The 14636-nt window shown below is 35.4% G+C and overlaps 1 protein-coding gene across 1 annotated transcript in view; it reads right to left on the bottom strand.

Moving 5' to 3' along the window:
• The window catches only part of ADAMTS19 (ADAM metallopeptidase with thrombospondin type 1 motif 19), a 298785-nt gene that overhangs the window by 50773 nt on the left and 233376 nt on the right, over nt 1–14636 (bottom strand). The window contains exons 17-18 of the mRNA XM_057540882.1: nt 7306–7463; nt 3408–3561 (exon numbers count right to left, since the gene is read on the bottom strand). Of these exons, the coding sequence (XP_057396865.1) occupies nt 3408–3561; nt 7306–7463 (312 nt within the window). The remainder of the gene's footprint in view (nt 1–3407; nt 3562–7305; nt 7464–14636) is intronic.

The following is a 14636-nucleotide window of genomic DNA, read 5'->3' as shown; positions in this document are numbered from 1 at the left end:
TATGGATACAGAGGGGGAAGGGGGGGTGCGAGGAACTGGGAGATTGGGATTGACACATATACACTACTGATACTATGTATAAAATAGATAACTAATGAGAACATACTGTATAGCACAGGGAACCCTACTTAATGTACGGTGGGGACCTAAATGGGAAGGAAATCCCCAAGAGAGGGGATATAGGTATATGTACAGCTGACTCATTTTGCTGTACAGTAGAAACCAACAACATTGTAAAGCAACTATACTCCAATAAAAATTAATTAAAAAAAACAACAAAGAAAACCTATATAATCTCTAAGGGACATGCTATACATACTTTGTGGAAAGAAATGACACTAAACCCCTGAACTGCTCTTGAAGGAAGTATATGACATGGAGGAAAGAAGACTTGAACTCTGGAGTCCTGGATTCTAATCTTGGCTCCTCCCACACTCGGCCTATGACTTTGGAAATCTCAATCTCTAATGCACTTCTATTTTCTCATGTTAATAATTATGAAGTTATGCTTAAGAATATCTAAAAGCCCTTCTGACCTTGAAACTAAAATAATTTACATTGAATCTCTATTTCTTAAGGCCTGACAATTGACAAAACATATTCTAGGTTGCAATTAATGTGATTTTGGAAAAAATTTTTAACCCTAAAAATTCACTTGTTCAAACTGAAGACTGACAAGTTCTGTGTGTTTACTTCCGAAGCTTTTACTAGACCACAATTATGGCAGAATGAAAAAAAAATGAGGATAATAAAATTCACTGGGCAAACACTTTCCTGTCTAGAGTCTCAGATGTAAACAGATTTTAATGACTGCCTTTCAGTGCAATAACAGGAACCAGCAACCTTTTCATTGCTCCACTTCCTGATAACCCATCATGGAATGGCGGCTGAGTTATATTAAAGAAGAAAGTTCTAACTCTGTGGATCTTCACTTTAAATGTGTTTGTTTCTATTTGTGTTTTTGTTTTTTATGGATAGGGGATGTGAAGCAGAACCCCTTAAGTGAAATGGGCCCTGACATCAGTAAGAAATGGGAGAAGCAGAGGAATAGGAATTTGGGTGTACACGGGGTCATCAGCAGGAGAGGACCGAGGACACAGGATCCCAAGTCACATGGTGATAATGGGACCCCAGGGAAACATGGCCAGTGAAAATTTCATTGTGCCAAGGATGATTGCTACAAGCTTTTAAATTGTGAGTGACTAGAAATCCTTTTGTTATAATTACCCTGTACCCCTGGGAGCAAAGTATACTCTTTATAATCTCTCCCTTCCCCTGCCCACCACGTTGCCTTTGCTCTGGTGACCCCAGAGCTCCAAGTGCTCCAGCAAAAGCTGCTCCCCCCCAGCCTCCACACCTCTGGATGTTCCCGGCACCCTTTTTCTCTCTCCTGAGCACACCGTTTCTTGCTTCCTTTACAGCCGCCAGTGGGGTGGCCATTTTCTTGCTTACACCCCATACCTTTGCATCTACAGGCAGCACAGGTGCCCATGCTCCTCGTTGTCACCACCAGACCATCCTCCCTTCCTTCTTCCTAAACCTACAGCTTTGGAGCAGACTATGCGGTGCAGTCCCCTTCTTGCTGTAACCGAACACCAACCCCTGATTCAATCTCTCTTTTACTCTAAGATTTTACCTCCTGGATTATTGTTCTATTTTCTAATACTGCTCCTAACACATTTTTTTGTAATTATTATAGCCATTTGAACGATTCTTCCAATACTGAGGTCTCTCAGTTCCGGGCACACTTCTCTTCCCAAAGGTTTGTACTTTCACTTCACTGAAGCCACTAACTGTCCTGGTCTTGTTATTACTAATAACTATATCCCCTCCATACTCTTAGCTCTATTTTCTGGCACCATCTCCTGTATTTCCAGCCCTCTCCCTTAAGTACCCTGAGTCTAAAAGTTCTTTAACTCCACCAGGCCCTAAAATCCATTAGTGCTACCACCTTTTCACTGTCTTTCAAAGTCCTTTGTATTTTTACTTTCCTCCTTATACAACTAAATTCCATGGCCAATCATTTTCAACTCCTTACATACAACCTCAGGTCAAACGGATTCTCCTTTTGTTTTATCATACTCACATGGCAATTCCAAAACTTGTACCACAAGTGCATCTGTATGCTGTACATAGCTGGAGGGTAAGTATCATTGTGATATGTGTGTCAAGCTAAATTCATGACTGTCAACTTCAAGTGGACCATCAATGCTACCATAAAGTCAAAATACATGTACCATTTCATTCATTCTCTCATTCTCTTAAGTGACCACTTCACATCTCCTCTCTTTTCAAAATTCCCGTATCTCCTTTCTCACCTTTAATCTCAGCAAAATGGCCTTTACTGATAAAATAGATGCAACCAAAAGAGTACCACCACAAGTTTCCAGCATCTGCTTCTGTTCAAAATACTGTATTTTCTCCTGTTACTAGTGATGGGCTCTCCATATTTCTATCCAAAGCCAACTATTCCATTCCATCCATCCTGCCAACTCAAGGATATCACTCCAGAAATTTTTTGCTCTCTCCTTTGCACCACTAGTTTTCTGTTCTATTCTAGAAAACCCACATTGGGAAATCATCATGTATAATTTCCCCTATTAAAAACAACAACAAACTCTTTGATTCATATTCCCTTCCAGCTAATGCCACATTTCTCTGCTTTCTTGTTTCAGCAAAATTTCCTGTTACCTTGAGTCCTTTCTTCAATTCATCACATGCTATTTTCTCTTGAATTCACTCCACTTAGTCTTTTGAGCCAAATCATTAAAAGTAATTTTGACAGAGTCATCATTGACCTCTATGTTTCAAATATAAAAATATAGTATCTTTTGAAATACAATAAATATATTTGAATGTAATAGTCAATTTCAATGCACATTATTTTTGACTTATTAGCAGCTTTTGATACAGTCGATCATTCTCTCTTTCTTGTAATAAATACTTTCTCACTTGCCTTACAGAAAAGCATTCTCATTTGCATGTTTTTTCTCCAATGTTGTTGGCTACTTATTTTAATATGCTTTGTTGGTTTCTTCCCATCTCTCTGAACTCTAAATGGTATAATGTCCCAAGTAAATATAAAAGTGTAAGTATATGACATACCAACCTGTATGGTGTCTAGGGCAGCCCCCATAAGTGTTAATATTTATGCAAAGCAATGCAATGAGTGATCATATTGAGTGAAATATGTAACAACTGTACATAGCCTTTCTTCAATTCATGCCAGATTTTGCTGCAAAATAGTTCAGGCATTTAGGCACTAAAAGTGTCACAAAAAACTTTCAGCTTCCAATCCTTTATGGAGTTTGAAATTTTAGATAAGGGGTTATGGACCTGTCTTAATTATTAATGGTTAATCAGAAAAGAAGCTGTTTTGGAAAGATAAATACTGAAAAATACTTCACCTCCTCCACACGTGGCATCGCAATCTTCCCAGCCTGTGTGTGTCCACATGAAAAGGGGTTCAGGTGCTTTGGAGCTCTGATTCTCTGGTAGAGGGTCTGAAGGGATAGTGTATTCATAATGAAGACCATAATTCTGGTCTTGAAACAGCAGCACCTATAATATATAAAAGTAATGAAGGCAGATGGATCAAAGTAGAGCATTTTCAATGTAAAGCATAAAACTAAGGATACGAATACCTTAAAATGCTTTTTGCATGGTGTGCATGCTCATTTAATACACAGTAGACTTGAGATATTATGCTTAAATGTTGAAATTGTCCTACTTCTGAAAACACTGGAGTTACACACTTACCTTTGACCTAAAGACAGCATGAAAAAATAGCCCACTTGAATAAGGTCAGAGATACCACATCACTTTCTCCCAAGCTGATGGACTAGACAGTCTCTCAAAGCATGGTACATGTATGAGATGACTTTAGTAGGGGGGGACAGGGACATGTGTCCTACATAACATCAAGATATAACCCACGATCTAATATCAAATGAAGCCGTTCCACTCATATAAAAAAGAAAGATGAATAATAAGTCCCTGTGTCAACAGAGGAAGAGAAGATTTTGGGAATCATTTCACTCCATAAGGGTAGAGAACTTCTAAGCCAATTAGAGGACAAGAATTTTATTCCATGTATGCTTACAGTTAAACTTTAACTTTGGCAAGGTTACTAATTTTCCATTTATAATAAAGATCATTTCCTTTGAAAAGAAATTTATGTTAAAAAGAACTTCTAAATGCAAATTAACTTAATAATGGTACAGTTATGTACACATATATAAACAGTGTAAGAAACCGTAAAGGATGTATGAGAATGACTGAACTTTGGGCTACACTGGACTAAACCATAAGCAGGGACCATGTCTGCTTTGTTCTGCCATGGTACCCAGTATCAAGCTAAGAACTGCATCATCATGGGCAAGCACACATATTTTAAATGAAAGAAAAATACCTGAAATATATTCATTTTAAATAAAAGAATGAATGAGAATATATGTTTCTTTATAAATACATTTTCACCAAATATGTCAAACAAGCCCATGGAATATATCACTTCTATGGATCTGAGGATTTATGGAAGCAGTCTATATGACACACCGTGATGTATAAAAACATATATATCTAAATTTTAAATTACGTTAAAGTATTAGAAAACTTTGATATTTAATCTGTATCAAGGTGGTTGTAATGACAGGTTACAGAGTTAACACTTAATAGGAAAAAATTTAAATGAGCCCAGGGTTAATTTTCTTTACTTCTTTTTCTTAAGATTCTGCCTCAATATATTATCAGAAATACTAAGATACATTTTAATATGTGGATTGGGGAACTAGTATGATGACATTATCAATCAACTATATCAACAATAAAAATAATACTTTAAAAATGCATATATACTAACATACTGGGTACTACTTCTAAGTATATCACAGTGCTTATTTTGGCTTTAAATATCTCATTTCATGTTGCCAGTGACTTTTCAGCTAAATGAGTTAAAAAAAGAGAGAGATGGACTCACCTTGTTTATGGAAATAACCAGACTATTACATGATTTTTAAATTGATGAAATGAACATATAAATAAATCATTTGCCAACTTATTTAATTAAATGAAATTCATGTCTTTTTTCTTAAAAAACTACCTTTTCATCGACAGAACTTTAGATTGTCCTTGAATATCTAATGCCATTTAAAATAAAGACATTGGCTACAAAATCATTAGCTCTTTCTTAAACCATTTGAACTTGGCAGTATTCTTTGCAAGAAGGAAAGTGTGACTGCGTTACAGTTGAGGGGCACATACTGAAGCATGGCAGCAGAAGGTATTGCCTTTCAAAATTCAGTACCAGCTTTCAATCTGTAATAGTCATTAAAGAAAAATATCTTAGAAGTGCAGTTTCCCTTGGATTACTGAATAAATCCAGGTCACATAGATGCCTTCTTTTAGACATAGTTCACTGACTTTAATTATGTTTCATGCTTCCAGGAAAAACCTTGGTAATTACCAGTCAGATTAAGGATTCTGCAGCAAGGAAACTCCCTCTGTCCAACACTGAGGTCTCACATATACTGTTTTAAGATTCTGAATTAGAGGCTCACTAAAAGAGCCTCAGTCTTCTTCCATTAAAAAAAAAAAAAAAAAAAAGAACGTAGTTTACATTCATGTAAGGGAGGCAACCTGATGGCGTTTTCTGCAACCCAATCATTAAACAAATGTTTGTTGTTGATAATGTTGTTATTCTAAGGGACCCAGTCATGGAAAGAGCCAGATATTGGTCATACAATGTTTGTTTCGTCATTTTTTTCCCCTCTCTCCAGATGGCAGAGGGCACAGAGTGGAGTTTCCAATTCAAATTAAATAAAAGGACCCAGAGGAACTGTGGGGAAATGAACAAAATAATTATTTAAAGTATATGCATACTCATGATCCAAGGCTGTCTGGTGTAAAGAACTTAGATTTAAGCTCTGCATCAGGAGAGGCAGCATAGAAGATGGATTAACACCTGGTTTATTCAAAGCGAAATAACTTACTGGGAGGCACTGAGCACAGTATTTAACCTTTTACATACTTAGTGTCTTCTAATCTGTAAAATGGAGTAATAATAATACATACTACACAGGGTTATTTTGAGGATTAAATGCTATAATGAACATAAAGCACTTTTGGATAGGGTCTGACTCTCAGTGCTTGATGGTGTATATTATTACTAGTATTAAGATTCGGAACAGAAGGCCCCCATGCAACTCACCCTGCTCCCTTTATGCATATTCCTGTTGGTAAAGTCTATTGACTGCAGTTCTCTAAAACATTCTTACTTGAAATGTGGTCAGTGGACCAGCAGTAGTGGCATCACCTGGGAGGTGGTTAGAAATGCAGGTCTCAGGTTCCTCCCCAGAATATGCATTTTAACAAGAACCCCAGGTGATTTGCAGGCATGTTAAAGTAGGAAAAGCAAATGGGCCAGTATGACATTTGAACCTCTGGCTGCTATACTGGCAACACAGATGTCTCCAGTTGAGGAAGAATTCAACTTTAATTGTGTGGAGATATTAAATAACGTGGCACACCACACTCCAAATAAATAGTCAGTTGACTGTATTTTAGAGTTGTTTTTATGTGTGGACTCAAAGAGGTGTTGAAGTGTGTGAATCTCAGACTTTGCCACCAGAAGGAAAAACTCCTGAGCCATTAGCATTGACTGCAATGATCAAGGTCGAAAGAGGCATGTGAACCTGCCACGAGCGAGGGCGCAGAGCCCCAATGTCCTGATTCTTTCACTCCAAACTCAGACCAATCTTCTGCTACATGGTAAAGAAACTTATTATCCCAAACATTCAAATTATCATAATTCTTTACAGGAATCACTTAACCTAGTAAGAACACAATGGGGTAACTGGAAGCCTTGTTAGATATTTATCAAACGTTTTCCCCCGGGAACAATACCATTTTATCAAAGGTATTTTATACAGATTCAGGCAATGCCCATTTCACAGATGTATGAAATGCTACAGTTTGCCATATTATAGCACTCTCTTTATGGACATCCACTCTGGTTAGTACACATATGTTTTTAGGGAAAGAGGAACCTTATTGCCTGCTAATTCACTTCTACTGTGAGTCTGTGAATTCCCTAAAATATCGTGTTCCTTTCGTAATAATTTCCATTTTTAGACATCTTGATTTCAAACACGTTAAAAAACCCTAAAAACCCACCTCACCTCTTAAATAATTTTAAATGTTTACTTGACAATTCAGATTTGGAAAAAAGATAAGAGAAGGCACGGTGGGAATGTCCTTTGTCATAGGAAGCTGATTATGCAATGTTATCGATTCGTTCCCTCATACCAGGAGGTGTAATGGTGATGTAGTAGGACCTTTGGCGGAGATCTTCTCCCAGAGACCTCGTCTTACATAATGGACAGTAGTTCCCGCTAAGTTGAATGCTCCAGAGTGTTCAATCTTCCAGTCACTATTAATAGACTGTTTTCCAGTGTCTCGGAGAGCTATAAAAAGGTTATAAAATATTATGAGATTAACAAGTCAGCATCATTAATCACTATCCACTTTGCATGATTTTGTTAAAAGCATTTCATTCATTTCTAAACTAAATGGTCAACACTCCCTGATGTAAAACATGAGGAATCTCCTCTTTGGGAAAGTCTGCAATCACAGCAAATGCCACAGGAAGTTCTCCTTCTCTCCTGAAGCTGTCCACAAACCATACAGCCACGTTTATCCTTGCCTCCTCCAACCTCCTTTGAACACTTGATGTCTATAACCTTAGTTTGTGTCCCTTAATCATTTATTCTTTAATAACATATTATTATTTTAAAGGCTATGTGTGTCTGTGTTGTCTATGCAATGATCCTATGAACAATGTGAAGGCTGGTACTACGTCTTATACATGCTCTGTATCTCCTATGCCACCCAGGAAAGAGTGTGACGACAGAAAGATCATGACATGGAATGTTAACTAACAGATCAGAATGACAGGGTTACGTTCAATACAAAACAATTCAAAGATAATGTGTTAGTTCTAAAAACAGAACTCAGAACCTTTAAACATCCCTAGTTTGTGATTTATTGTGTACAAGAATAGAGGATAAATGCTAATTCTCGCCCACAAGCAGCCATCATTTGTATGAAACTTTATGGAGTAACTTTGTTTACCTATACTTTTTTTTCTCTCTTTCTTTTTTGACCTGATCTGTGCTATTATTTAAATGAGATTCATAACGTGGAAGTGACATGCCACGATTATCATTTAAAATTAAGGATTCCTTCCGTTTTTTCCAAATGATTTTATTTTTTATTTAAACTTTACACTCTCCCATATAATTGAATTTCTCTTTCAAAAACATTTACCTGTGGAAGCAACCTAAGTGTCCATCATCGGATGAATGGATAAAGAAGATGTGGCACATATATACAATGGAATCTTACTCAGCCATAAAAAGAAACAAAATTGAGTTATTTGTAGTGAGGTGGATGGAGTTAGAGTCTGTCATACAGAGTGAAGTAAGTCAGAAAGAGAAAAATAAATACAGTATGCTAACACATATATATGGAATCTAAGGAAAAAAAAAAAAAGGTCAAGAAGAACCTAGTGGTAAGACAGGAATAAAGACACAGACCTACTAGAGAATGGACTTGAGGATACGGGGAGGGGGAAGGGTAAGCTGTGACAAAGTGAGAGAGTGGCATGGACATATATACACTACCAAACGTAAAATAGATAGCTAGTGGGAAGCAACCGCATAGCACAGGGAGATCAGCTCGGTGCTTTGTGACCACCTAAAGGGGTGGGATAGGGAGGGTGGGAGGGAGGGAGATGCAAGAGGGAAGAGACATGGGAACATATGTATATGTATAACTGATTCACTTTGTTATAAAGCAGAAACTAACACACCATTGTAAAGCAATTATACTCCAATAAAGATGTTAAACTCTAAAAAAAAAAAAAAATTTACATGAAGATTCATCGAAGGTTTTTATGTCATAATGCTATGAAAATGTTTTGATAATAAGCCAATAAATCTTCTAAAATATTATTTAAGCCAATCTCTATTTATTGAATGTTTGAGGATTTCCAACTTTTTAATATTGTAAATAATGCTCAGATAAATACACTGTACACTAAATATTTGTATACCTGAATACTTCCCTTGGATAGATTCCCAGATTTGGAATTACAGAGTCAAAGAAATCAAACATTTAAAGATTTGGAAAAACAATTTCAAATTGATTTTAAAAAGTTTGCAAGAATTTATGCTTTCATAACAGTGACTGAGAGTGTCCATTTCTGAACATCTCCTTGAAAGCACCTTTCTCTTGTATAATATTTAATCATGCCTAAATCATTGCTTATCAAGCATCCGCTATAAATCAGGAAATAATCAAAGTTCTGGGACTTCCCAAATGAACAATAGAAATATGTTCTCTAGCTTCATAGAACTTATCATCTAACTAGCAAACCAGATATTAATCAAGTCATAAGTAACCAACTAATTATAATTACGCTGAAACTTGTGAGGGAGGAATCAGGAAAGGCTTGCCTGAAGGATGTCATTTATGGAGGATGCTAGCCAGGGGAAAAGAGAAACATAGAAAGAGCGTTCAAGACTGAGGGAACTACAGATGCAAAGGTCACCATTGCAGCTTGGTGAGAATCAGGTAGCAAATGTGCAGATGCCACATGTACTGAAGTGGATCATGAACTCATGAGGCTGGAGAGTAAGGAATAGCCAGATCTTATAGGCCTTGTTAAATTATAGAGGCTTTTTCCTAAGAAAAAATATAAAACTATACAAAATTTTGAACAATATTGTACAGAAAATGGACTTGCATAGGACAAATTTGTATACAGAAGACAGAATAGTAGCCCAATGGAAAGTAATGGTGGCTTGGCTTAAGGTAGTAGAGAAAAGTGCAAAGAGGAATTTAGGAGTGAAATTGATAAAATATGATGATGACTTGGTTGTCCTGTGTGAAAGGAAGTGTCAGGAATGATGCCAGGTTTCTAGTATGAGAAACAGTGGGTTATAAAAGCAAACAGTGAGATTGGAAAGGCTAGCAAAAAAAATGATTGAGGAGAAATATCAGGATTTGAATTTTGAACAATCCAGATTTTTAGAAAAGTCTCTTTTTGCTATTGAGGTTAAAGATATTTTTCATTTGCTTGTTAGTTATTTGCCTTTTAAATTTAAATTAATTAAGCAAATTATAAATTATCTGTGAAGGTTTTTTGGTCCACTAAGAGATTTTTCTGGAGTTTATATTCTCATTATTATAAGCAACATGTTAATAAAAGTATTGAAATTTTACCTCTTAGTTTCTACCAAGTAATATCTTTATCACATACTGCATATAAAGTATAATGTTTTAGATGAAATATTAAGCATAAATATTTTCAGATGTATGAAAAATATATAAGTACTAATGTTTACCTTGAATTTTAAACTTGAAAGGGAAATACGTTGCCAGAAACTCTCAACACTTTGCAAATAGCTCTTACCATCTACAAATGGATATACTTCTGATAATGTTAGATTGATTAAAAAAATAATGATTTTGCCTAAAGGGTAAAGTACTTCTTGCATTTCTCTAAGGTCTATTAAATATTCTGAGAGTCTTTTTGGCCTAGATTTGTACTGCGGCCAGTATAATTCCATTCTTTTTTCCTGTATCTCAACATATATTCATGGCACTATTATAAAGGAATATTTCCTGAAAATCTCTAAGAAAAATGCCTTAAAAACCTTTTGTGGTGACTACAGTATAATGTTGAGACTCAACTGGTATTCTGGAATTCAGCATTCCCCACCCAAATGCCATATGCATGTATCTGAAAACCCACACAATTTATAAGCTTAAGAGCAACCTTATATGCAGACTCAATACTCTGGGTGTGTGGTGTTTCCTGGTTTTGGTTTTGAATTCATTAGCTTAAAAACGTTTTTAGAAAATCTGTTTCTGGCCATAGCTGAATAACTGGAACTGCACTATCTCTCCCCCATAAACAACTAGAAAACTAGACAGTATATGAAACAACTGTTCCCAGACACTGGACAATAGACAACAGAGAACTGTGATCCCTAAGAGGAGGAGACCAAATGCTCTCTAAAATTACTTGACTTTCTGCCCGAAGATATTTAGCAGGCCCCACCACAGAGAGGGGGAACTCAGGCAGAGCACAGATAACAAGGGCTTCAGCGAGGTGAGGACACAGAGAATGGAGTTCAAACTGGCTAAGGCAGCTGGAATCTGTTTTATTGAGTACTAGAGAAGAGGGAGCAACACAGCGACGAGTTTCAAAATATTTCATAAGTTGACATAGTGTGAGGGACATAACCTAGAGGATTTCACTTATTTATGCTTGCTGTGTAGAGACCTCTATCCTATTTAAGCTGCAACAGCCTCCATATATACTCTCACTGTTTACACTTAACTATCAGCCCTATCATTTACCAATTCATCTTATTGTCTGTCTTTGAGCCCTTAAAGTCTTTCGTTTCCACTTTTATGTCTCTTTTGGAGGTTACCTTAAACCTTACTAGTTTATGTAATGACCCAATGGAAAGAAATGGGAATAACCAGGTACCTGGCAGGTAGGACACGATAGAGTTTTCATAGGACACAGGGAATATGGGCGGCAGGGGGGTAGTGTCAAGTGCATGCTATTTCACAATTATCTTTTTGTTTAATATTACAGAAGTTAACTACCTTCTAATTCCTACAACACTATCCATTAACATCAAGCAGCATGGTATTACACCAAATACTGGCAACTTAAACTTCTACAACAGAATTTCTTAGAGCCACTCAAAAATAACTGTTTCATTTGTTTCATCCTTCATCGGTCAAAAATTTTTGTGGCAGAAACTATCATGGTAGTTTAAAGGAGAATGATCTCAGTTTACTTGCATTACTCTTTTAAAGTCTTGAATTTCTATAAATCCTAGAGTTAACTGATTATTACTAAATTCTTAAGAAACAAAAGAAGTCTTTTTTCCTAAAAGTTCTGGTATTTTTCAAGGAAACGAAGTGAACCATTAACAAACAGAATGCATTTTTTTCTATGATACGGTAATTAGGAAAACCAAACAAAATACGAATATGATAAAAGCAAAAGAAAAAAATCTGCAAAGGTGTTCCTTTGGGCCTGAAACTAAATATTGTACTAAGTTGCAAATAAGTGGGATGAAATTCCGCAAGGCTGGGAAAAGAGTAACTACCTAGGACCTGTAAACTGCACAACTACTGGAGCTTGCGTAGGGTTGGAAGACATATGCATTCTATGCTATCAGAGTGAAGATATCTTACTGAACATACAGACTCTTCAGAGGAGAACCTAGAAAGGCTGCATATTAGAAATAAAGCTGGTCTAGTCCTAGAATAAAGGCTCCCTGAAAAGGGAGGGTAGGCACAAAAATTATTTGAAGACAGTGTTCAAAATTTTTCCAAATCTGATATAAACCATAAACCTACAGATCTGAGAAGTACATTGGAACCCAAACAGGATAAGCATAAAGAAAGCCATACCAAAGCACAATACAATCAAACTGCTAGCACACAATGATAGGGAGAACAATCTTAATAGTGGCCATATTTAAAATAGATAACCAACAAGGACTTACTGTATAGCACAGGGAAATCTACTCAATATTATCTACAACCTAAATGGGAAAGGAATTTGAAAAAGTATAAATGCATGTATACGTATAACTGAATCACTTTGCTGTACACCTGAAACTAACACAACATTGTTAAACAACTATACTCCAGTATAAAATAAAAAGTTAAAAAAAATAAAAGATAAAAAGCATGGAATCATAAAAAAAATAGTGGCCAAAAAGGAAACAGATATATTAGATATAGGGGAAAAAAGATTTAAGAATTCCCTGGATATACCATTACAACTAATGCAAGCCAGAAGACAATGAAACGTTACCTTAAAGTGAAAAAACAAAGCAAAACATAGTAAAACAAAACAAAATATAGAATTCTATACTCAGTGAAAATATCCTTCACATATCAAGGTGAAATAAATATACTGTCAGACAAACAAAATCTGAGAAATTTGGCTGCCAGAAGACTTGCTCTACAAGAAGTATTAAAGGATGTTCTTCAGGCTAAAAGAACATGGTTCTAGATGGAAACAGGTGTCTATGTGAAGGTATGAAGAATGCTGGTACTGGTAAATGTACAAAAATATATAAGCATGTCCTTATTAGTTGTCTATTTTATAAGGACCTACTGTATAGCACGGGGAACTCTTCTCAATACTCTGTAATGACCTACATGGGAAAAGAATCTAAAAAAGAGTGGGTATATGTTTAACTGATTCACTTTGCTGTACAGCAGAAACTAACACAACATTTTAAATCAACTATCCTTAAATAAAAATTTTTAAAAATTAAAAAATAAAAAAAAATATGTAATTTTTTCATTAATAAGTTCTTTATAGTATAATTAACTATTTAAAGCATAAATAGTTACAATGTATTTTGGTGCTTAAAGCATATGTAGAAATAAGTTGATTATATAAAATGTAGAAATAAAATGTATAATAGCACAAAGGAGGGGAAGGAGGAAAAGGGAACTAAGCTGTTCTAAGGAACTTACATTATATGTAAAGTGGCACAATATAATCTGAAGGGAGACTATAATAAGTTAAAAACTCATACAGTAAAGCAATCAATGAAAATATAAAACATGAGCTATACATGGCTGATAAGCAAATAAAGGAGATTAATGGAATACTAAAAAACAAAAAATCCAACAGAAGCCAGATAAAGAGGAAAAAAGGAATAGAAAGGAATGAAATACATAGAAAAATTCAATATTCACATAATTATATTATGTTTAAATGTACTATGATATTAGTTAGGATAGATTATCAGGCCAGAGGGCCAACTATATTCAATTTACAAGAATGTACTTTAAAAATGAAAGATAGGGAGATTAAACCTAAAAGGATACAAAGAATTAAGCATGCAACACTAATCAAAAAAGATGTATTGGCTATATTAATATCAGATAGCATGAACTTCAGGTCAAGGAATATTCTAAGATCAAAAGAGAATTTTTTAAAATGTCATTTAAATTTAAATTACTTTAAATGTAAAATCTCAACTGACATTTAAAATTTATTAAGGAGATCATAAAATCCTAAGTGTGTAACAAAGCATCAAAATGCGTGAAGCAAAAACTAACATAATTGAAAGGAGATATAGAAAAATCTACAGTTTTAATCAGAGATTTCAATATTTCTCTTTCCTTAGATGATAAAAGAAGAAAATCAATAAGAATATAGAACACTTGAACCAAATGGAGCCAACTGATATTTAGAGAAGAGTCAGCATTGCAGAATATAATTTTTTTTTCAAGTATAAATGAAACATTAACCAATACAAGCCATAGGCCATGAAACAAGTCTCAGTTGAAATCAGGCAGTACAGCTGACCCTTGAACATGTATGTGAACTGCGTGGGCCACTTATACACGGATTTTTTTCAATGGTAAATACTTCACTACTACATGATCTCCCATCCCCACCTCCCCTGATGTTTGAATTTACAAATGCTGAACTGAATCGCAGATAGCGAGAAACGGTATATATGGAGGAAGAGCCTATGTGGAGGTCTGACTATAAATTATACTAGGATTTTCGGCTG

This window comes from Balaenoptera acutorostrata, chromosome 2, assembly GCF_949987535.1.
Source record: "Balaenoptera acutorostrata chromosome 2, mBalAcu1.1, whole genome shotgun sequence".
Classification (NCBI taxonomy): domain Eukaryota; kingdom Metazoa; phylum Chordata; class Mammalia; order Artiodactyla; family Balaenopteridae; genus Balaenoptera; species Balaenoptera acutorostrata.
Note: the sequence above shows the minus strand (reverse complement) of the source record. Positions and strands in the feature narration are given on the sequence as shown.